A 22668-nucleotide genomic window follows, 5' to 3' on the forward strand; every position below is an offset into this window, starting at 1 on the left:
TGTCCAAGTATCATCTAATTGCACAATTAAATATCATTATTTCTAGTATATTTTTAATACATAATTCGACGACAGAATTAATAATAAAACTGAAGTTGGTGATCGTTTCTTAAGAATTTTAACAATTATTTAAGTAAGTACAATTGTATGTAATTTTTTTTATAATACAAGATAAATATCAGCAATTGAAGTCTTGGAGATCTTAAACATAATCACCAGCCTCGGAAATTTAATTAATTTCTATAAATATGACTATTTACAAATGTTAAATTAAGTGTTAATTAATTTGTTGTCAACTAGAAGAAAGACATCTTTTAGCTTAAACAATTTAATGTTTAAAATATAAATAAATACTTTGTTGCCATGTATCGATATCACTAAACAAGAAATTTGTTGATATAAAATGCGTGCAGTACGCACACGATAATTAAATATGATATGAATAATTTTATGAGTGTGAGTGTAGCAGATATCATACAAATTTACAATTTTTAATAAATGGAATAAATAATTGATTAAATAAAATTTTTAGAAAATGTGCATTTAAAAAAATTTTTAAATTAATACGTTTTTTTTTTTTAATTTAATTTTTTTTAATTATTTATAATTTTCCATTTGTCTGATGTCTACTACATTATGAGTGTGAACGCAGCAGACAGACAAATTTAATAGATGGAGTAAATAATAAAAAAATAAAAAATAAAAAAAAGCGCATTTAAAAAATTTAAAAATTAATAATTGCATTTTTTTTTAATTTTATTTTTTCAATTATTTACTCTACTTATTTATAATTTTTAGTTTGTCTTATGTCTGCTACATCATGAGTGTGAATGCAGCAGACAGACAAATTTAATAAATGGAGTAAATAATAAAAAAATTAAAATTAAAAAAAAAAATGCGTATTTAAAAAATTTAAAAATTAGTAAGTGCATTTTTTAAAAATTTAGTTTTTTTAATTACTTACTCTATTTATTTATAATTTGAAATTTGTCTGATATCTACTAAATTATGAGTGTTAATGCAGCAAATAGACAAATTAAAAATTTTTAATAAATGGAGTAAATAATTAAAAAAATAAAATTTAAAAAAAATGCGCATTTTAAAAATTAAAAAATTAATAAGTGTATTTTTTATAAATTTTATTTGTTTAATTATTTATTTATAATTTTAAATTTGTCTGATGTCTGCTACATCATGAGTGTGAACGCAGCAGACATATTTAAAATTTTTAATAAATGGAGTAAACAATCAAAAAAATTCAATTTAAAAAAAATGCGCATTAAAAAAATTTAAAAATTAATAAGTGCATTTTTTAAAATTATTATTTTTTTGATTATTTACTCTATTTATTTATAATCACAAATTTGTCTGACGTCTTCTGCACTTACACCCATATAATTTTATGTAATCAAATACTTAAAATTTTCGCGCCTTAAATAATTTCACTATAAACAATTCAATAAAAAATTGTACGTCATATAATATACAAAAGTTGCTTGTAAGTAAGTAATAAAAGCGGCGATTATAAATACTTACAAAATTTTTTTTCGACAGTGGAAGGTTGATGTGATTTTGATAAATAGTTTTTTTGTTCTATAAAATCAGTCTACTGCATGATATAAATACTCTGCAGATATTTAAGTATCGTTGTTACCATTTATAAAAAAAAATTTGTAAGTATTTTATAAAGTAAAATCACCTTAGTTGATAAAAAAATATAAAAAGTGTCGGGTTTTAAAATTCTTATCAAAAAAATTTATATATTTATCACGAAAAAATATCAAAGATATTATTTTGCTTTTGGTTCTTTCTTTTGAAAAAATTTAATTGTAAATATATATTATAAAAACAAAAGTTTCAAAGCTTTTGTCACTATTAAAAATACAAAATTTAAAAGACAAAATTCTAAAAATTTCCAGTTCTATTAATTAGCTCACTAATTATATTTTTTAAATTTTAAATCAACTGATATTCTATTATATCCGAAAGGCCTCTACAATATATAGATTTTTTTTTTATATTAAATCGATGGAACGTATCAAGTTTCATCGTCTACGCATATATGCTTTGGCAGTACTGTATGCTGTAGTATAATTCACCCATTAATTTTTAGGCCACTAAAATCGCTACTGGTGGATCGAGAATGGGATGAGGTATGGAGTTACTTTGAGAGTACATTGGATTTGTACTCAGTCCCGTCAAGGACTATTTGTATTCAATCAGCAGTCGATTGCACGATAGTTTTTTTCTAAGGCTGCTGTGCCGCATGAATCATAGCCACTTTGAGATCTTTGGCTAGATGTGATACGTCAACGACACTATCAACCATCTCCTGAACAGCGGTGACACTTGGAAAAAATTGAGCCGCCTGTTTGGTTTTCAATACGGTCTGAGCAAGTGCTTCACTCAGAGAATTTGCGCATTCGAGTATTTTCGTTCTTACGTCATTTCGAGTTACGTTCCTGTGTACCGTATCCCCGATATGTACCAGCCTGTGTGCGCTGAGGACGACAAATTTGCCGTGTGCCAGAAAAACCTGTTGATAAAAATGATATATTAGTTAAGAGCATTCTCACACTAACCCCTACTCCCTCCCCACACTTTTAAAAAATTTTCAATGACAACTGTCATGAGCGTATCGAAATTTTGTCAATTAATTATGATCCTGAAATTAGCAGACAGTCCACAATTTTTTGATTTTTTTTTCAACAGTTCAATTTAAATTCAGGTGCAATTTTTTAAACATTTTTTTTTATTATTTATCGTTTTTCAAAAATCAAAAAATTATTAGACCGGCTAATTTCAGTATCATAAATTAAAGCAGATATTTAATATATACGTGAGATAAAAAATTGACTGCGATGAAAACTAGATGATCAACATTTTAACTCAAAAATTTATATGAAAACATTTGACATCTCAATGACGTCTAGGATACATAAAAAATTTATGATACTCAAATTAGCCGATAACTAATAATTTTTGGATTTTTTTTCCAAACGATAGATTATAAAAATAAAAATTTGAAAAAATTGCACTTGTAGTTTTTTTTATTTTCTACATGTGCATATTTTTATATATTTTTTTTTGTTACCTGATTCGTTGAAAAAAAAATCCGCAAATTTTTGATTGCCTGTCAATTTCATGATACTAAAAATTTCATTTAAATTCCTAGCTCTCTCACATGTACAATTACATACAAACTTTATGTAAAATAGCAGCTTTAATTTTACGTCAAATGCACGTGCTATTTTATACGTATATGAGAGCTAAAAAGTTTAACTTAAATTTTTTATTCGTACTAGATGTCATCGAGATGTCAAAAGTTTCATTTTAATTTCCGAGTTGAAACTCCGGTTTCCTGGGATATTTTCCTAATTTCGTGTAACTCCTAATTGACATCAACTGCAAGTAATTTTTTCTAACTCTACATCTCAGCGAAATTGTCATTTTTTCAATAACTTAACAAAATTTTACGACGGTCATGACTAGGGCCAGGATTTTTGCTTTAATTTAAAAATAATAAGCAATAATTAATGGTGTGAAATTTTTGATATTACGGTAAAAATATTGGTCGTGTAAAAAATTTTTTTGAACAAAAGTAGTACGGAATTTAATTTTATATAAAAAATGTCTCTTATAATTTTTTCTTAGGACTAATTAAAAAGCCGTAGTTTCAAAATTAAGATTTTTGTAATTATCAAAAATTTGAATCATCCATTATGAACCTTAATTTCGGAATTACGGTGAAAATATTGATCGTATCAAAAAATTTTTCTAATAAAAGTTGTTCAAAATTTAATTTTATAAAAACAATGACTCTTATAATTTTTCATAGCACCAATAAAAAAGCCGTAATTTCAAATTAAGATTTTCGTAATTATCAAAAATTTGAATCACTCATTATGAAACTTAATTTTGGAATTACGGTGAAAATATTGGTCGTTTAAAAAAATCATACGAGAGATTTATTTTAGAAAATCAAATTTCCTACAACTTTTGTTTGAAAACTTTTATGATAAAACAAATATTTTCGCGGCAATATCAAACATTTGAATAATTCATTTAGAAATTAAGGCAAAAATCTTGTCCCTAGTGATGACAGTTTGTCATTGAAAATTAAAAAAAAGTGGGGCACTGTCTGAGAATGCCCACAATATTTGAGTAAAAGACTCATATTTTATTAAAAACAAAGTAAATGTCATATATTTTGATGGAGGAAATGAGTCAGTACCTTTGGCGGTTGATTGTGTTCGACAGTTTGAAGAAAAGCGTCAATGGCGTGAGTCAGATGCGCACCGTGAGTTATCACTTGTGCGACGTAGAATGCCAAGAGCTGTTTATCATTAGGATCCATGGGTGTGGGCGTGGAAGCTGGCATCTGAATAGCCGCATTATCAGCTTCAGAAACAAGAAGATCGTAACTGCTTCGTAGTTCTTGAGGCAAAGTTGCACGCAATTCTTCTCTCTGCTTCGCTACGGTTTCACGCGAGTCGAGATTTACATAATCGTCATCTTCAGTGCTGTTGCCCGCGGTACCAGTCGAAATAATCGACGACCGTTTGAATAAAAGCGTCGAATTTCCCTGTTTAAAATTTAAATCAATTATTAAATTTAACGTATACATTTTAGTCATTTAATATTCAATAAAAATGCGAACCTGAATAAAACTCGCGATTTGCCGCACGTCTTCCGTGAGTGCTCGCGCGCACGCGATCAACTGATCAAGCGGATCCGGATGAATAGAAGAATTGAAAGAAGGGGACGAATTATTTGTTGAAATCGGCGCGTCATTAATCCGCGACAATTTGGCTGCGTCCCATTCCATGGCGTCCAGTTTCCAAGCCGCCTCCTTGACAAGTTTATCTGAATCTCTTAGAGCTTTGACTAGTGGCCTAAACTTGTTCGCTAAACCTTTATCTGGTGCTTTACTGGCATTGCCTAGTGTACCCTCAGCAAATTCCGCTAAATCATGGAGTGAAGTCCTGAGTCTTAGAGCTGCAAGCCTTAAGTCCATGAGAGTTACATCAAGCCGCTGCGGTGTCCGCCATCCGGGACTAACGAATCCTAGAAGTCTCGCAATAGCAGCAGACGCTTCACTCTGTAGTTTTTCGAGTCCTTCTAGCGCAGAATCCAACTCTAATGGTAGCTCTCGGCTGACGGGGACGTCGTAAATTTGCTGTCGCTGGTGCTGCTGCTGCTGTTGTTGTTGTTGTAAATTATGCGAGGAGGGTGAAGTAGTCGATATTTTATGAACGGATGAATTATACTTGGAATTTGATGGAAGACGTGGCCGAGGAATATCGTAATCGGGTGCAGTGATGCTGGATCTGTTGGAGCCACTGAGTGATCCATCATTAGTGAGACTCGAGGCCGAGCTACTGGGGGTGAGGGGTTGGAGTGGCCGAGGAATATCGTAGCAGTCCAGTGGGGTGATACCGGAACCGCCAGAGTGATTTGAATTGGGGGTACAGGATGTCGGTGGTCGTGGAGTGTCATAGCAAGAAGGTGCGGGGCTTGGACTGCTTGCAGGAGACGGGATTACTGGTGTAGCTCGTGGTGGTACGTCGTAGCAATCACTGACGTCACCCCCGCTGTCGATAGAACTCTGCTGGCCGCTGGACAAACGACCTGAAAATAAATTGACTATTAATTTATCCAGCGAGCGAATAGAATCAAATTATTTTTTCAAGGTATCAGCATCGAAAGTTGGAGTTTCAGTGACTTTAGAGCCAGTCGTAGGAAGATAATTTCAGTCTAATGGTCCGAATTAATGTTACCAAGGCATAAATTGTGAATGCCTTTGGTCAGTGGGCAGAAACGAACTTGTGTTGTCCCTTGGGAATAAAAAAAGTGTTTCTGCCCGCCCGCGTCGGAAAATTTGATGATTTTAGTATAATTAGAGTGTATTTGGATTAATTGGCCTGTTTTTAAATTTTTATAAAAATTTTAAGATGTTTTTGATCTATAGACGATGAAAAACAGACTAGTAAAAATAATAGACAGTAAAAGTCTGATTTTGATCTAGAGGCGACCAAAACTAAACTAAAAATTATTGGAGACAGTATCGAAACTCGGTGAAATTTCAATTGTTAATTAATACAAATAAGAATTAAAATTGATTGAAAATAACTGGAATTTTTATTTGATTTAAAACAGATCAAATTTTTTGGCAGAAAACTTAAATTAGATAAAATTTTTCGACCCGGGCGCTGACTGTATACACCCTTCTTAAAAAATCCGATAGATACTTATAGCTGTATGTATAAGGCCCTATACTTAACTATGGCAGTTGTTAAAAAACTCATTCATTGTTATAGAATTTCTATAGGAATTTATGGGAATCTAATGGATTCTATGAGATTTTCTAAACAGGGCAGTCAGTGCCTATAGGCTTTCACAATTTAAACTCTGGTACTAGTTATTTGTTTAATAGTCCCTAGTGGATCCGAGTTACGGTATTTACGGCGAAATTGCGGTCTTTCATGACAAAAGTACGGTATTTGTACAGTAAATTTGCAGTAAAAGACGGTAATTTACCGTAGAATTGCGGCAAGCCTGCGGTATTTTACCGTAAAATGAAGTATTGCACTGTAAAAACTATAAAAATAAAATAGCATACAATGCTTACGGGAAAATGCCGTAAATAACCGTAAATTGCCGTATGTAACCGCAATTCGCCATAAATTACCGCATGTTACTGTAAATGGTCGCAAATTATCACAAATTGCGGCAAATTTGCCGTAGAAATACTGGATTTTACGGTAAATTACAGCCAGTGCGGTAAATTACCGTAATTCGAATCCGCCAGGGGCGTAATTTTAGATGTACCTGAAGATCGGAACGTTTTTCCCGGAACGCAAATAAAAAAAAATAAAAAGTAAAAAATCTACTGGATTTCGATTTCTGTAAAATTTCGCACGTCAGCCGAAAATTGCAGGCCACCCCGAACTACCCCTTGAGTCACCTTTAAAGTCAAATTAAATAAATTTTTTTCATTTTCGTTGCGCGAAAAACGTTTCGATTTTCAGGTACATAATTTTAGACCATTAATTGTATTTACGTAAATGACAGTTCTGACTGTGATTAAATTTTTAAAAAATTAGCGTCAATGATAAATAGTATTTATAGTTTCTGCTTAATTATAAACTGCAAATGACAATTTACGCTTACACTAATAATTGACTTGTTTTCGACTGACTGCTGGCACTGAAACTTTAAGTTCCAGTGCTGATAATCATGAAATATCTAGTGTGTGACTCAGAATGAGCCACGATTTCAGACTGCGGGTGATGTCAGCCAACTTTACTCTGGTCTGAAATCGTTTTATTTCATCCCTTGTCACACAATATACTATTTTAAAGTCTCGGGATATTTTCTACACTACATACTTGTATTATGAAGATGATCTGTAGAGTTAAGAGGAGAATCTCGCCGTGAAGAAGGTGCTGGACTTGATCTATTAACTGGCAAGTCATACAAATAAACGTCTCCACATTTTTGCGGGGTAACAACCTAGAATATTGATTAATAATTAATTATCATTGAACTTTACCATACAGTACTTATGTATTATTGTATATTGTATGTAATTATAGTAAACGATTCTTTGTTCTTAAGAAATAAAGGGCATAAATAAAAAAAAAATGTTTTTACTCTTATGCATTTATAAATTGTACGTTGAGTACAAGTAAATTATAATATTTCCTTTGTTTACCTCGTATTCAAGAGCAGAAATTTATACAAACGAGGCTCAAGTACTGGGATCATTAAAGAAAATAAAAAAGAAACAGAGTGCAGTTTTTTTATATTAACAAAAGAAAATAAAAGAATTGGCGACCGTGAATTAAGCCATACTACATTTTACTATTTCACTCATCATAGTGAAAATATATACGTAGTTGTGGGAGTGAAAAATATATCAGAGTTGATGAAAGAGTGAAAGAAAAGTAGGGGAGAGACGCGGGGTGGACTTGGGGAAAGCGACGGCGTACTATGATGGCAAGTCAGGGGTTGAGGTCGGTCGATACTGTGTGTCGCGGCGTTCTTGCTAAAGGCGTATGACCTGTAGATGTATGAGAAAAATCTACTGACGATATATAGATATACTGATACAGACGATATTAAAATGAAAGAAAAATTAATGGAAATAATTCAGTCCTGGGCTACTAGGGGAGGAAAATTTGATGTAATTTTACACGAAAAAAATTAATTTTGAAAATTATAACCCGGAACCTGGGTTTCAATACAGGGAATTTTTAAATTTCAAACAATGAATTTTACAATTCGTGTCCTTATGATTTTTGAAGTTCAAATATTAATTTTTCCTCCATAGACAATAAATTTTAATACACGCAAAAAAATGAATTATAAAAATTAGTAATTGATAACTAAAAATTTAGAATGTGGTCACAATTTAATATCATTTCAAACAGTAATTTCGTGGTTTTATTGAATAAATTATAATAATCTTAATTTAAATATTGAAATTTTAAGTTTATATGTAAATAAATCATGTTACAAGTAATAGAAATTACTGTTTGGTAGATAAAAAAATGAAATCATAATAATTTAACGTTTCAGCTTGAACATTCGATGTTTGGAACATTAAAGTTTATAGTAAAAAAGTAAAAAAACATTCAGTATGATAAATAAAATTTTCAATGTCGAACAATTGATTTTATGTACAACGGTATATAATTATTACTTTCTTGAAATTGTCAAAAAGTATATCTTAAGCGCATCAGTTTTTACAGTTTTAAACAATAAAATTTTACTTGTGTTTGTAAGCTTTTAATGTATGTGAAAGAATTAACCTGAAGTATTACTGATGCGCGGCTATATCTATATGGCAAAATGACGTATTTTATCATTTCAAACAATAAAATTTAAAGACCAAGAGTGACTATTTTTTTTTTCATATCAATATATTTTAGAGAATCATTCTTATACTTTTTCGCTTAAAATTTTTTATTATTTATGAATTACCTTCTTTGATGCGGGTTTATTGTTCAAACAATAAAAATCAATTGAAAATCCGAATAAAATTTATCATTTATTTTTTTGCGTGAGGGAATTTTATAATTTCAAACAATGAATTTTATAATTCGTGTCCTTACGATTTTTAAAGTTCAAATATTAATTTTTCCTCCATAGAAAATAAATTTTAGTATTTATCTTGTAATCGTAAATTTAAAAATTACTATTTAGAATTATTTTATTTACCGATCACTTAATTAATGTGTTATATATAAACTTGGAGTTTCTCGATTTATATTCACAGAAAAAAAAATTTTTTTGACGCAAGAAATTTTTTGTATTGTAACAATATGACCATGCGCAATCCAAAAGAAACTAAAAAAAAAAGAAAATAACGAAATTTATTATTCAAAAGTATAAACTTTCCGCTAAATTTTTTTTGTACTAAAATAAAACTAGTTTTAAGTATAATCCCACGCAAACAAGTTGTAAGTTGATTGATATTGCTGTACAAAAATATTCGTCCTACGCAAGGTGACCTCGCTTTTCCACCATTCGAATGTTCATTCGATCAAATGAACTAAAAAAAAAACGTATCTTTGAATGAAAAGTTTAATTATATAGAAAGTAAATTCCATTTCCTGAAACGTAGTTTAATTAGACAAAGAAGATTTTACTACTGAGTGAGCGTTTAATGAAATCAAATGATGTAATTGTTTAATTAAAATTTGATTGGTCGGATTAATTCAAGTTGTAGTTGAGTAGAAAAGAAAGATTTTTTGGCCCAAAAAATTTTTACTCGCTCCAAGAAAATTTTTATTTGCTCTAAGAAAATTTTCACTTGCCCCCAGAAATTTTTTGCGTTACGAATTGAAAAAAAAAAAAAAATTTTCTTGGGGAGAGAAAAATTTTTTGAAGTAAAAACAAATTTCTTGTGCGATGAAATTTTTTTTTTAAGAAAATTTTCCTTTTCAATTCATAATGAAAAATTTTTCTTACGCCAAAAAATTATTTTTTTGTGTAGAGATTTTTGCATTCTATCAAAATTATTTGACAGAAAATTGTCTTCTGACAACATGAATCGTTTATTTGAGAAACCCCATAAGTCAAGAAAACAAAATTTTTCAGGAAATACAAAAAACATTTTTTTGGAGAAACTTGACATTAAAATAATAAATAAATAATTGAAAACAATAATGTTAGCGCCTCTGAAAAAGATTCCAACAAGAAAAATTTAATTTTTTAACTGAAACGACTTAAAAAAATTATTTAAAGTTGATTGACTTATGGGGTTTCTCAACCAAACAGAAAAAAAAGTTATAAAATCATTGTTTTTTTAAATGTTTCCACTCAGATCATTTATTACACTGATAAAATGAAGTATTAAATGTGTATTTGAACTCTGAAACCCAGAAATTACAAAAAATTATAATTAATTTAAACATTTTAATTAGTCATATAACAGTCAACAATAAAACAACATTTGAAATTAATTTCCCAAAAAAGCGCGAATTTTAAATAAAAAAAAAAAAATGATTTCTGTAAAACTAAAACTGCATATGTTTATTTGAGTCATTGACTTATGGGGTTTCTCAATGAAATGAAATTGCTGTCACCCCGTTAATTTTTTTTTTAACGCTGATTTGATGCATATTTTGATTGATTTCTATGGAGGGACATCCAAAGAACCCAAAAATGCAAAAAACCCAATTTCGTAAGAAACATGACTTATGGGGTTTCTCAAATAAATGATTCATATGTTTTACGAAATAGTAATAATTGTTGATGTAATTGATGCCAATAAGTTACTATTCATCATTTGAAAACTGGGAACCGAGAAAATACCTTACGGCCCTGAATTAAAGCTACGGTATTGTTAAATCGCTCCAGAACGTAGATGGAGACTTATAAGGACACCAAAAGGCGTTCAAGAAGTCACTCCTCGGGACAGGCGTGAGGTAGGTACATCTCTGACGATCTCGTCCGGTTGCAATCTTATAACAGTTTCTTACATATTTTTTATTATTTTAAATTAAAGACAGAGAGAGGAAAGATGAAAGTTAACTACCGGTTGAGTTGTTGATATGAGATGAGATGAGTCCAATGAGTTCTTGAAACAAGTGGCGAGTAAGGATTTACTTGCTACTCGTATCGAGTCGTTTAGGTTTCATTGACCTGTGTATCGGCTGTGAAATCAACCCGCTGGTATTTTTGTCCTATGAATAGTTGAAGAGTCAGAAAAAAGGAAAAATTAGGAGCTATAATGAAAGAAGGTCAGACAAAGACGAACGCAATCTTAACGATGAAAATAGATACTGATGTATCTGGTAGAAGAATAGCAAGAAAAAAAAGGTCTGAAAAACGGTTGACTCTATGGGCCAACCCCGAATCTTCCCGAGCTCAGAGAGCTGGAAAACGATACTATTGGAAAATTTTTGAGCTTTTTCACGGATAAAAATGGCCTAAGAAATGAACGAATTTTGATTATGCTGTCGACGATACTTTAAACAGGAAGTTGAGTCGTCAAGAAATTATTATGCTGCACTATAATTATTATTGTGAGCCTCTAAAAATTTTCTACTATAATTCCTAATTCAGACAAATAATTTTTATTACAATTCATCAGTGAGTTTCAAAGATACTAAAGTTAGCCGACGTCTAATAATTTTTGGACTTTTTTTCAAAGCCATAAATTATAAAAAAAAATATTTTAAAAAATTGCACCTATAGCTTTTTTAATTTATCATTTTAAAAATAATTCAAAAATTATTAGACGTCGGCTAACTTCGGTATCATCATCAGTTATGAAATAAAAACTTGAAAAAAAACTTTTTTTATTTTTATTTTCCGTATAACTTGTAAACTACTCGACCGATCGACTCCAAAATCTAATCATCAGTTCCAAGACTTAGTAATTTTTTTCGATTGCCGGCAAACGTTCAAATCGACTGATTCGTTCCAAAGATATCATCGGGTAAAAAAAGCTTACACACGCACCCGGACGTTCCTCCGAAACTGATAAAAAAAACTTCTTAGGACCTCAACACATCGACATCTGATGAAAACTCAATTCTCGAAAATCAGTCCGGAACCAATAACTTCCGTTTTTTTGAAAACTTCCAATTTCCATAGCAGAAAGTAAAAAATAGTACAGTGACTCATACATCTAAAAATATGATAGTAACGGAAAAAATATAAATATTATACAGAAGATATTACGATATACTTAAATTGATATAAGTGAGGGCTTTAACTTCTATCGATCTTGGGATAAATTTAGTGAATTCAAAGGGGAGCTATAAGTCGAATTAACAACAATGTGTCAGCTGACTATTTGACGTAGGGGTCAATCTATATACATATATATATACAAAAAGATCATCTGTGGTAATGTCTACACAGCAATCGGTTACCTCTTGGACATATGGCACGCCGACTTGTTCAAGCTTTAAAATTCCCTCTATTATATATGAGGGTTTTGTATTGTGGACTCGGATGAATCATTTATGGCCAGAAAAGTATACTAATATTGTTAAATCATCCTATTATTAGTTTAATTAAGTCAAATAATAGTAAAAAGTCACACGGAAGATTGATGATAATGTAGAGTCTCGCGGTATCAGTAGTACTTAATTTAAAGAGGACTAAAGAGGGCGAGCTGAAGAGGCCTTCAATCGTTTTGTGTGTAACAATTTAAACTTTTAGGACACAAATAAAAGCGGACAATAGAAGAGGGACTTTAGAAAACTAACAAAACCGGATAAAACGAGGCGAGACGGTTAGACTTAACAATAAAAGGATTCAACGATCCTTTAAGGCGTGGCAGCCGAAATGCGGGCACGTGGCTAAGAAATAAAATATACTCGAGATTTAAAGAAAAAAAATATAACAAAATACTACAGTCATGTTTCCGGTCTGATATTATTCTGATTACGCTTTCAAAGAATTCTACACTCCATTGTCTTGAAGGTAAATATTTCTTTTTAATCATAAAAATCGACTAGTTCATGTTGTGATGGATATTGTCTGCGAAGTGTACAGTAAACTATAGAGGTAAACTATTGATTGAATATATATGTATATATATATATAACTAACTCTATTTGGCTGCACGTGCCAACTCCGTCGTTTTCCATGACGTTGTAATCCATCTTCTGCTAGGGTGAGGTCCGCTCTGCTGCCCCCTAGGCATCCTCCGGTGTCGTACTGACCCACTAGCAGTCTTAGTCTATTTCCTGGACATATTCCCTGTAGTAATCATCGTAATATGTATTATTTAGGCTCATTTATATGTACGTATATATGTGTATATAAATGTAGTGATGTATGTAATATGTAATAAAGTAGGGTAATCTCATAAAATTTTACTGAGACTTAGATATAAATGTATATGTATATTTCTTGATGCAATGTATAGACAGATGTTAGCTGAGAAAAGGCTTTCGGCGGCTGCGCGAGAAAACATCTCGTGTGTTTAAATAAATGGCCGATGTTGCAGCTGTTTAAAGGCAAATAAAAATAAATAATTATAAAAAGCCTGGAGATTGTTAAGAGCAAAAGAAAGCAGCGATGAAGAAAAAAAATAGAAATTTAATAATATTCTGACATTTAGATAATAAGTTTTCTGGACTAATTTACTGGATTATTTATTACCTGCCTGCCCCTCAGGGCGCAGAGCCACCATCCTTCCAATCCTGAGGTATTTTGCTCCAAAACTGTCAGGACGTCGCCTTTGCGAAATGCCAGCTCGTCTGGTGCTTCTGCTATATTGTCATACAGCGCACGTGCTTTTACACATTTTTGCTGCAACATAAAAAAAAAATTTTTGTTACTCGGGTCGAAAATTTTGATCTGATTGTAGTCTAATTAGATTGTATTTGGACTAATTGGTCTGGATTTAAATTTTTATAAAAATTTTAAGCTGTTTTTGGACCAGACCAGTGGGACATAGACACAGAAAGACATAGACAGAGACACCCTCATGTATTTTCACCCACCTTCATTCATCCTCACATTGGTCTGAACTCGAAAATAATGTTTTTCTTAGGACTTTTGAGGTTTTCTTCTACAATAGTAGATTACATACCTAGGCCAGTAAAATAAGAAAAGTCTCAGATCACATGTAATTGTTGGCCGAGGCTGACAAACATGTGGTCTAAGGCTTTCTTTTTCACTGACCAGGGTGCGTATACTATTTTTCTGCTCGACGGAGCTGGAAAGTTGCAACTTCGTTCAGGGCAGCGGCCCGAAAGTTGCCACTTTCCGGCCGGAGGGCAGAAAAAGGACATTATAATGAACAAAAAACGTCTATAATGTGATGGGTTAATCCCAACAGGAGCAAAGTTATGGGCCACTCTTGACAGAAAAACCAGGACGGTGCCATGTTCGATTTATTCTCATTTACATTCATGGGGTCTAGAATCCAAAAATAAATTTTTTTTATGACTTTTTGGGGTTTTTTCTACTAGAGGACATCGTAATGAACAAAAAACGTTTATATTGTGATAGGTTATTTCCAATAGGAGCAAATAACTTACAGGCTCCTCTACACAGAAAGTCAGAGATCAGAGGCATCGTGAACCATCTTCATTCATCCTTATATGGGTCTGAACTCAAAAATAAAATTTTTCTTTGGACTCTTTGTGGTTTTTCCCACTAAAGGACATCATAATAAGCAAAAAATGTTGATACTGTGATGGGTTTTTTCCAATAAGAGCAAAGTTACGGGTTTCTCTACATAGAAAGCACTGTTAAAAATAATTTGAAAATTACAATACAAAAGGAATTAAATTTTCATAACTAAATATTTGAATTGTATTTTCAATAAAAAAAGCTTCAAATTCTATATACGTAATTTAATAATCAAGCTGGTATTTAAAATTAAGATAAAAAATATGAATTTTAATAAACGTACTTAAAATTTATACTTGTTTTTTAAATTTTCAAACCGAGTATTGAAAATTCTAAGACATGTTGAATTTTAATAATTCCATTTGAAATTTCATAATACTTATTTGAAAATTCAAATGCTTGTATATGAAATTTCTGCGCGTGACTTGCTGCGCGTTCAGTAATCAAGGATTATGTAGTGAAATATATAATATCTGTGTGAGTAATGTAAGCGGTTTACATCAGACTTTATTATTTTTTAGTTTTTCTTTCCTCGGTAATATAAAGTAAATAAAACTTGTGACTGAACTGAACATCATTGACAGTATGATAAATGATAAAATGATACAGATTTAAATGTGATATACACTGTTAAAATAATTGTTTGAATTTTCAAAACATTGTATATAACGCAATAAACATATACAATTGTGTTTGAAATTTCATTGTAACGATAGTATAGAATTAAAAATACACGCTTTTGAATTTTCAAATAAACGCTTCAGATTTTCAAATACTTTTATTTAAAAATTCAAAAAAAAGTATTTGAATATTAAATAAAAATTATTTGAATATTAAAAAACTTGTATTTGAAAATTCAAAAAGAAGTATTTGAAAATCCAAAGTGTTAATTTGAACACACTATGTTCCGCTATGAACATAATAATGTTACTGTGTACTTTTTCGTTAATTAAAATAAAGTATCAAATGTCCAAAAATGAAGCAGCGGCCGCAAATGGTTTAGACTTAACTGGCTTACTTAGTCACGATTTAAGACGACAAAGTCTAAATAAAGTTTTATTTTTGACCCATAATTCGTTTAAATTAGAATTCATAGTAGAAAATAAAAAATTTTAGAGGCTCACAGTAATAATTATAGTGCAGTATAATAATTTTCGACGACTCAACTTCCTGTTTCAAGTTTCGTCGACAGCAATTCGTAGATTTCTTAGCCCATTTTTTCCGGGTGGTCCAGCTTTACTATGATACCGAAGCATTTCAAACAAGAATAATTTCTCCCAGTATTGTCTACATCTGTGACAACGAATATAATACCGATTGCACACGATGATTAAGATACTATTTGTGTACTTTGATAAATATTTTTGTTGTTGAACAAAAAAAGTTAAAGATTAATATCTCATTTTACATTGTAACAGTCACAAAGTGAGTTCAATTAAAGTGCTCGATATAACTAAAAGAAAACATATATATATTTCGCTTTCGTTACTGCTTCTGTTGAATTCATTCAATTGAAAGAGCGACAGTTTACATCATTATATAAATGCTCTAAATTGATAATGTGCGACGTAATTATTTTCACAAGAATTTTATTTATTAGAGCTTGAGCACTTCATACTAAATGTTGAAGCTCAAATAAATCAAATAATTTATTATTTTAAGAAGAAATGTCTGGAGTATAATTCAATTTCCATTGATCCGGAAATCTTTCAATGCTGCGTAATCAACCTTATAATTGGTCCTCTGAATATTTTATTCTTCAAACCAGAACGGAATAATTAACTCGCGATCATTAAAAGTCAATCGGCTAGTAATTGATCATCCAATTAGTCGATCACAGAATTTTTAACTTAAATTATTCGGTGATGATTAAAGAAAATTTCCAATTTATGTTTCCCGATAAAACGAATTATGAATTAAATGCAATTTAGCATAATTTTGAAATTATGTATGACTTTCTTTTATAGGCGATTTCTGCAAAGTCATTTCTCCGGAAAATATCGAATACTAGGGACTAAAAACCATGAAAGCTATTGTTGATGTTTTGAATTTTTTCAATTTAGCAACTCATTGATTAGATTCAAAACTATCAATCAATTTAGTGTATTATCACTGAGTCATAGTGTATACACTATTTTTACTACGTCACTATTTTTACCAGCTGTAAGTGCACTACTAGAAGTTAGTGAATATTCGTAAATTGAATTAGTTAAATTTTATTATTAGTTGGATTACTTGAGGGCATTCTCAGACAGTGCCCGCCATTTTTTTTTAAATATTTAATGACAATTGTAATGACCGTAATAAAATTTTGATAGTTGATTGAAAAAAAGTTAAAGTATTAGTGGAAAGAGGGCAACGTATAGAAATTTCAATTTCGCTGTGACATAGATTTGAAAAAAAAATTACTTAGTTATCAATTGGGAGTTAAACGAAATTTGGTGCAGAAATTTTAGTAAAATTTTCATGTCAATTTGATAACTTGAATTTTCAAATTTTGTAGGCTAAAATTTATTTACCAAATTTCATTTCTTAATTTACTAATGAAATATTAGGTCACTAAGTAAATCAGTGAAATTTTTATCGATCTATTGTTAAAAAATATTAATTTACTAGTGAAAAATTGAGCCATTGCCAAATTAATAAATTTCCACTGACTGTTCAGTAAAAAATTTGCGGAGTGAATTTAGAGCTGCACGCAAAAAAATAAATGATAAATTTTATTCGGATTTTCAGTTGATTTTTATTGTTTGAACAATAAACCCGCATCAAAGAAGGTAATTCAAAAATAAAATAATATTGAAAACGAAAAAGTATAAGAATGATTTTCTAAAATATATTGACATGAAAAAAAAATAGTCACTCTTGGTCTTCAAATTTTATTGTTTGAAATGATAAAATACGTCATCTTGCCATATAGATATAGCCGCGCATCAGTAATACTTCAGGTTAATTCTTTCACATACATTAAAAGCTTACAAACACAAGTAAAATTTTATTGTTTAAAACTATAAAAACTGATGCGCTTAAGATATACTTTTTGACAATTTCAAGAAAGTAATAATTATATACCGTTGTACATAAAATCAATTGTTCGACATTGAAAATTTTATTCATCATACTGAATGTTTTTTTACTTTTTTACTATAAACTTTAATGTTCCAAACATCGAATGTCGAAGCTGAAACGTTAAATTATTGTAATTTCATTTTTTTATCTACCAAACAGTAATTTCGATTACTCGTAACATGATTTATTTACATATAAACTTTAAATTTCAATATTTAAATTAAGATTATTATAATTTATTCAATAAAACCACGAAATTACTGTTTGAAATAATATTAAATTGTGACCATATTCTAAATTTTTAGTTTCATCAATTACTAATTTTTATAATTCATTTTTTTGCGTGTGATGATTTTTATTTTTTCAATCTCCGTGAAGTGAAATTTTCACCGAAAGAGTAAAATTAAAATCCACATCTGAAATAAAATATAAATAAAATCCTTATTCACTCCGAATTTCCACCCGATTTTTTTCCAGTGTTTTACTATAAATAAAAATCACTATATGTATTGAAAAAAAAAAATTTGAGCTGCGAGCTATTGTCGATTCGCTCAAACGAGACGTCTTTCATTAAAATATTCGGCGTCGCGCCAGCGGCGACTGTGTCATGAGAGGACCAAATCTAGTTCTCATCACATATTTTTTTTCTCACAGTAAATAAATCAATTAATTTTCACTAATTGATTTTCAAATATACTAAATTAAAACTTTAGCACCGACAAAATGAGCCACTGCTCCAATCCGTGAAAATTTCACTGATTCATTTTAAAAGAGTATTCCATTATTTTTATGTCACGGTTAAGAAATAAAAAACTAACAAATTTAAAAATGACATACGTATTTATATATACAAAGGTGTTCTAAAATAAATGAGCTTATAATAGCTAGTTCTCAATACTAAAGTTTTCTTTAGAAAACCTTGAAGAAATTGACTGAAAGGACTGGGATTTAGTAGGCAGTCATAAATATTTCTGTACAGTTATGTAATTCATCACTAAAAATATATAATATACATATATATACTCAGTCGTAAACATTTTTACAGAGTTAATAAAAATGTGTATTATCCATTTTTTTTATCGGGCAGAGTTCTTTTTAATTATAGTCTTATACGGATCCTCATCACATAAATAAAAATAAAAATGATCCAAACTCTAGTGGCGCACATTAAGTAGGCATAAAAAACGGAGATTTTAAATCGGGTTGTGGTCAAACTTGATGATGTCAAGGTGTCTACGCATCATCAATCTTGTTAGATATCGGATTATTAACTATTCATGCGAACGTACTGAACTAACTCTGATCATTAATGGCGACAACCCATCGTAATAGTGAGGGTTGACACCCTATCAGGTCTCCCTTTCATCGCAGTAATAGGATTTTACTCTAGAGCAGATACTAGATGATCAGAGAAAAGTAGTACGCGCCGTATTACATTTCTCTTTGTACAATATAATTTTTTAAAAGCCTGCTTTAGTGTAAATTCAATTTTATTACTCTTATTTTATCTCATTTTGTTCTTTTTTCGTTCTTTCTTTCTTTCATTTCTTGCTCATTTATTCTATCCCACGCTGTAGATTTTATGAGTCTGCCGGGTTCGTACCTTTTCTGTTTGCAGACTGCTCCCGGTTATATTCTTCCTAGAAGGTAAACCTCGAGTCTTAAGTTGTCCTGGTCATACCAACACACAACACAACTCTAGTGGTATACTCGCTTCAAGGACCACTTGAAGCTGTTTATCGGAGAGTCATTTACCGTAGTGTAGAAAACTAGTCTCGGTTGTTACAAGAATTATGACCAGACCTGAACTGAACCATCATGCTGACACATGGCAGCCAGATCTCATTCCTACACACGTCATGTCTTGTCATACTGTTAAATTATCAATAAGAATAAATTCCTCAGTTTCTGATACTTATACTCGAGAAAAGATAATACTAATAAGTATTCAAATGTTGACTCCAGAGTTTTTTTTAGGAATGTGCGAATAATTCAAATTTTTTAAATTATTCACAAATTTTCAAATCAAAACTTTACGAATTATTGGTATGTAAGTTTTCATATTAATCGTAAATTTTCGAACAATTCGAACTCCGTGACTTCGTAAGTTCTCGAATGATTCGTAAATTTTTGAATAGTTGAAAAATTTTCTTTTGAACGACAAAAAATTCTAATTTTTTTTGTCAATCATTCAGATTTTAGTCAAAAGGAAATAAAACTTAGACATAAATCTATGAAAAAATTATATTTTGTTACTTAAAAAACTAACTCTCCATTAAATAAAAATAAAAAATTTTAAAGCTGATCAGAATTTTCTCCATTCAAATCGAGTAATTTGAAAAGTTACAAATAATTCGAATATTTGAATTTCGAACGCGATTCACGATTCACGATCCTCTAGTTTTTTTTTCTAATTGCACATTGTCATTAATTGAAATAATTTTTTCATTTAAAGAAATTTAAATTGCATGATGATGTCAAAATTCATACTTCCATTATCTTATTTTTGCCGTACCTCCTCTCTAGTCATCATCTCTGAACATTATTTACTTTGTACAAGCATGGACTTAAAGTCAACCGCACTTGGCGGTAGGAGGTCTTGAAATGTAGGCAATGTACTCATTCTTAAGACTGTACTTGCCTGTTCAGCAATGTGTCGTTGCTGTTAACGTGGATGTACCGCGTGGAAATCTTTCAACGACTTGTTGCAAGCAAACTTTTTGATTAAGCTTATAATATTCACTTATTTATGATATTTTAAACGATATATTTGACATTCATGACTGTAGATTTACATAATTAAAGCCTGACTAAAATACATATGTAGATAATCCTATTAGAATGAATTATTACTTTCGGGTGTGAATAATGCTACCATAGTAAAATGGATACTTATTGAAAAATTGACATGTGATTCAATTTTTATGGCTTTTTAATACATAATTCGACGACAGGATTAATAATAAAACTGAAGTTGGTGATCATTTTTTAAGAGTTTTAACAATTATTTAAGTAAGTACGATTGTATGTAATTTTTGTTATAATACAGTAAAATATCAGCAATTGAAGTCTTGGAGATCATAAACATAATCACTAGCCTCGGAAATTTAATTAATGTCTATAAGTATGACTATTTACAAATATCAAATTAAGTTATTGTTAACTAGAAGGATGATATCCTTTATCTTCAACATCCCGGGTCGAAAAATTAGATCTGATTTTAGTGTAACTGGGCCGTATTTGGACTAATTGGTCTGTATTTGAACTAGTTGATCTATTTTTAAATTTTAGTGAAAATTCTAAGCGATTTTTGATCTAAAGACAATCGAAAACAGACTAAAAAAAATAATACGCAGAAAGTGTAATTTTGGTCTGAATGAAAGCAAAGGAAGGCAAAATATTTTGAGAAAAAAGTCTGATTTTGATCTACCGGCGACCAAAACTAATCTAAAAATTATTGAAAACAAGTCTAAATAAGGAATAGTACGGGCGAAATTTGATTGAATTTCCCAGGTTAATTAAATAAAAATAAAAAGTAAAATTCAATAGAAATAACTTAAATTTTCATTTTATTTGAATCCGACCAAATTTTCCGACTCGGGATTTTTATTTAGGTCGTTCAATTCATAAATTACTATTCAAACTCCAGCTAAAATATATTTTTGTGTTTGAATAGTTGATTCAATCATTGATTTGAAAATATCTTTACATTTAAGTCGAACTGATATTAAATTAATTGTCAATCTGTGATGAAAAACATCTCTGTTATGTCAAGAAGCGACCAAAGATTATAGACAGTCGAAAGAGCTATCCGTATTAATAAAATTATCTACACTGTAGAGCTATAATAGTAATCTAAGAGCAATATACCTCTTAGTTAAACCAGAGATAGCTTATATATCAGTCTAGCAATGCTAATTACGATACGTTTGATAATATTTACTTTTTAACGTTAAGCAATACTTAAGATTATTCTAACACTTTACACTGTTAATATATATAACATAAATATATTATGTACTTTATTTTTACATTACTCTAAATTTCCAACCCATAAATGCCATCAAAATTAAAATTACAATTTATCTTAATTTAACTCTATTTTTTAGTTTTATTAATTACCGCCATTTTTTTTAAATTAAAAATCAAGTAATAAATTTATCTAAAAACCTTTAATTTTTTTTATCATTAAAAATTCAATAGCTTTTAAAGATTCTAGTTTACATTAATATCATGCAAATATGCCATATTATAAAAAGTTGAGATAAACTACTACAGCTTAAAAGTTATCCTTTTAACTTCGTAAGTCGATAAATTGAAACTAAATTGTCACAACTGTTATTCAGAATATTGAATAAAAATAGGGCCTTAATCCGAGTAATAAAAATAAATATTCAACATAATTTACCAGTAACTTTTTTCTTACAATGTAATGATGCAAAAAATGTATACATGCATATATATTAATAATATGTATATTTAAAAAAAAGAATGTGTGTAATTCCTTCTTCTTAGGGTATATCCATTTACGTTCTGGTAACTATATACACGAATAGTTTATAATATTGTTTTTATATAATATCTTGCATTTGAAAATTAAATACGTGCGAAAACGTTACTAGTTCACGGAGATAAATATTGGCTTGAAACCTACCAAAAGTTATTATACCTTATCACAATTATTATAATGTATGAAAGTAATTGTTATTAAAGCTTATCAATTAGTTTCTTGCGCGTAGTAAGTATTATGATACAGCATAATCATTTTTTGGATGCTTCTCCTGGTGGAAATTTTTCGGACTTTTCTCTGAAAAACTCTTAAAAAGTCTTTAGAACTTTATTAGAACTGCACGGAAAAAAATGAACTTTATAAATTGAGAATGACAAGTAATATAATGATGAAGTAATCAGTAAATGCTATCATTCTAAATAGTAATTTTTTCATTCATGATTAAAAAGTGAACAATTACTGGATAAATTTGAAAATTT

At 30.0% G+C, this 22668-nt stretch overlaps 1 protein-coding gene across 2 annotated transcripts in view; it reads right to left on the bottom strand.

The window, feature by feature from the left end:
- Positions 1-27: 27 nt before the first annotated feature.
- The window catches only part of LOC130665133 (breast cancer anti-estrogen resistance protein 1), a 28224-nt gene continuing 5583 nt past the window's right edge, over positions 28-22668 (bottom strand). For both annotated transcript variants that reach the window (XM_057465418.1, XM_057465417.1), the window contains 6 exons: positions 13633-13782; positions 13078-13227; positions 7392-7515; positions 4661-5631; positions 4235-4585; positions 28-2536 (listed from right to left, as the gene is read on the bottom strand). In XM_057465418.1, coding sequence (XP_057321401.1) covers positions 2249-2536; positions 4235-4585; positions 4661-5631; positions 7392-7515; positions 13078-13227; positions 13633-13782 — 2034 coding nt within the window. In that variant the 3' untranslated portion in view covers positions 28-2248. The remainder of the gene's footprint in view (positions 2537-4234; positions 4586-4660; positions 5632-7391; positions 7516-13077; positions 13228-13632; positions 13783-22668) is intronic.

Source organism: Microplitis mediator, chromosome 3, assembly GCF_029852145.1.
Source record: "Microplitis mediator isolate UGA2020A chromosome 3, iyMicMedi2.1, whole genome shotgun sequence".
NCBI classification, from domain to species: Eukaryota; Metazoa; Arthropoda; class Insecta; order Hymenoptera; family Braconidae; genus Microplitis; species Microplitis mediator.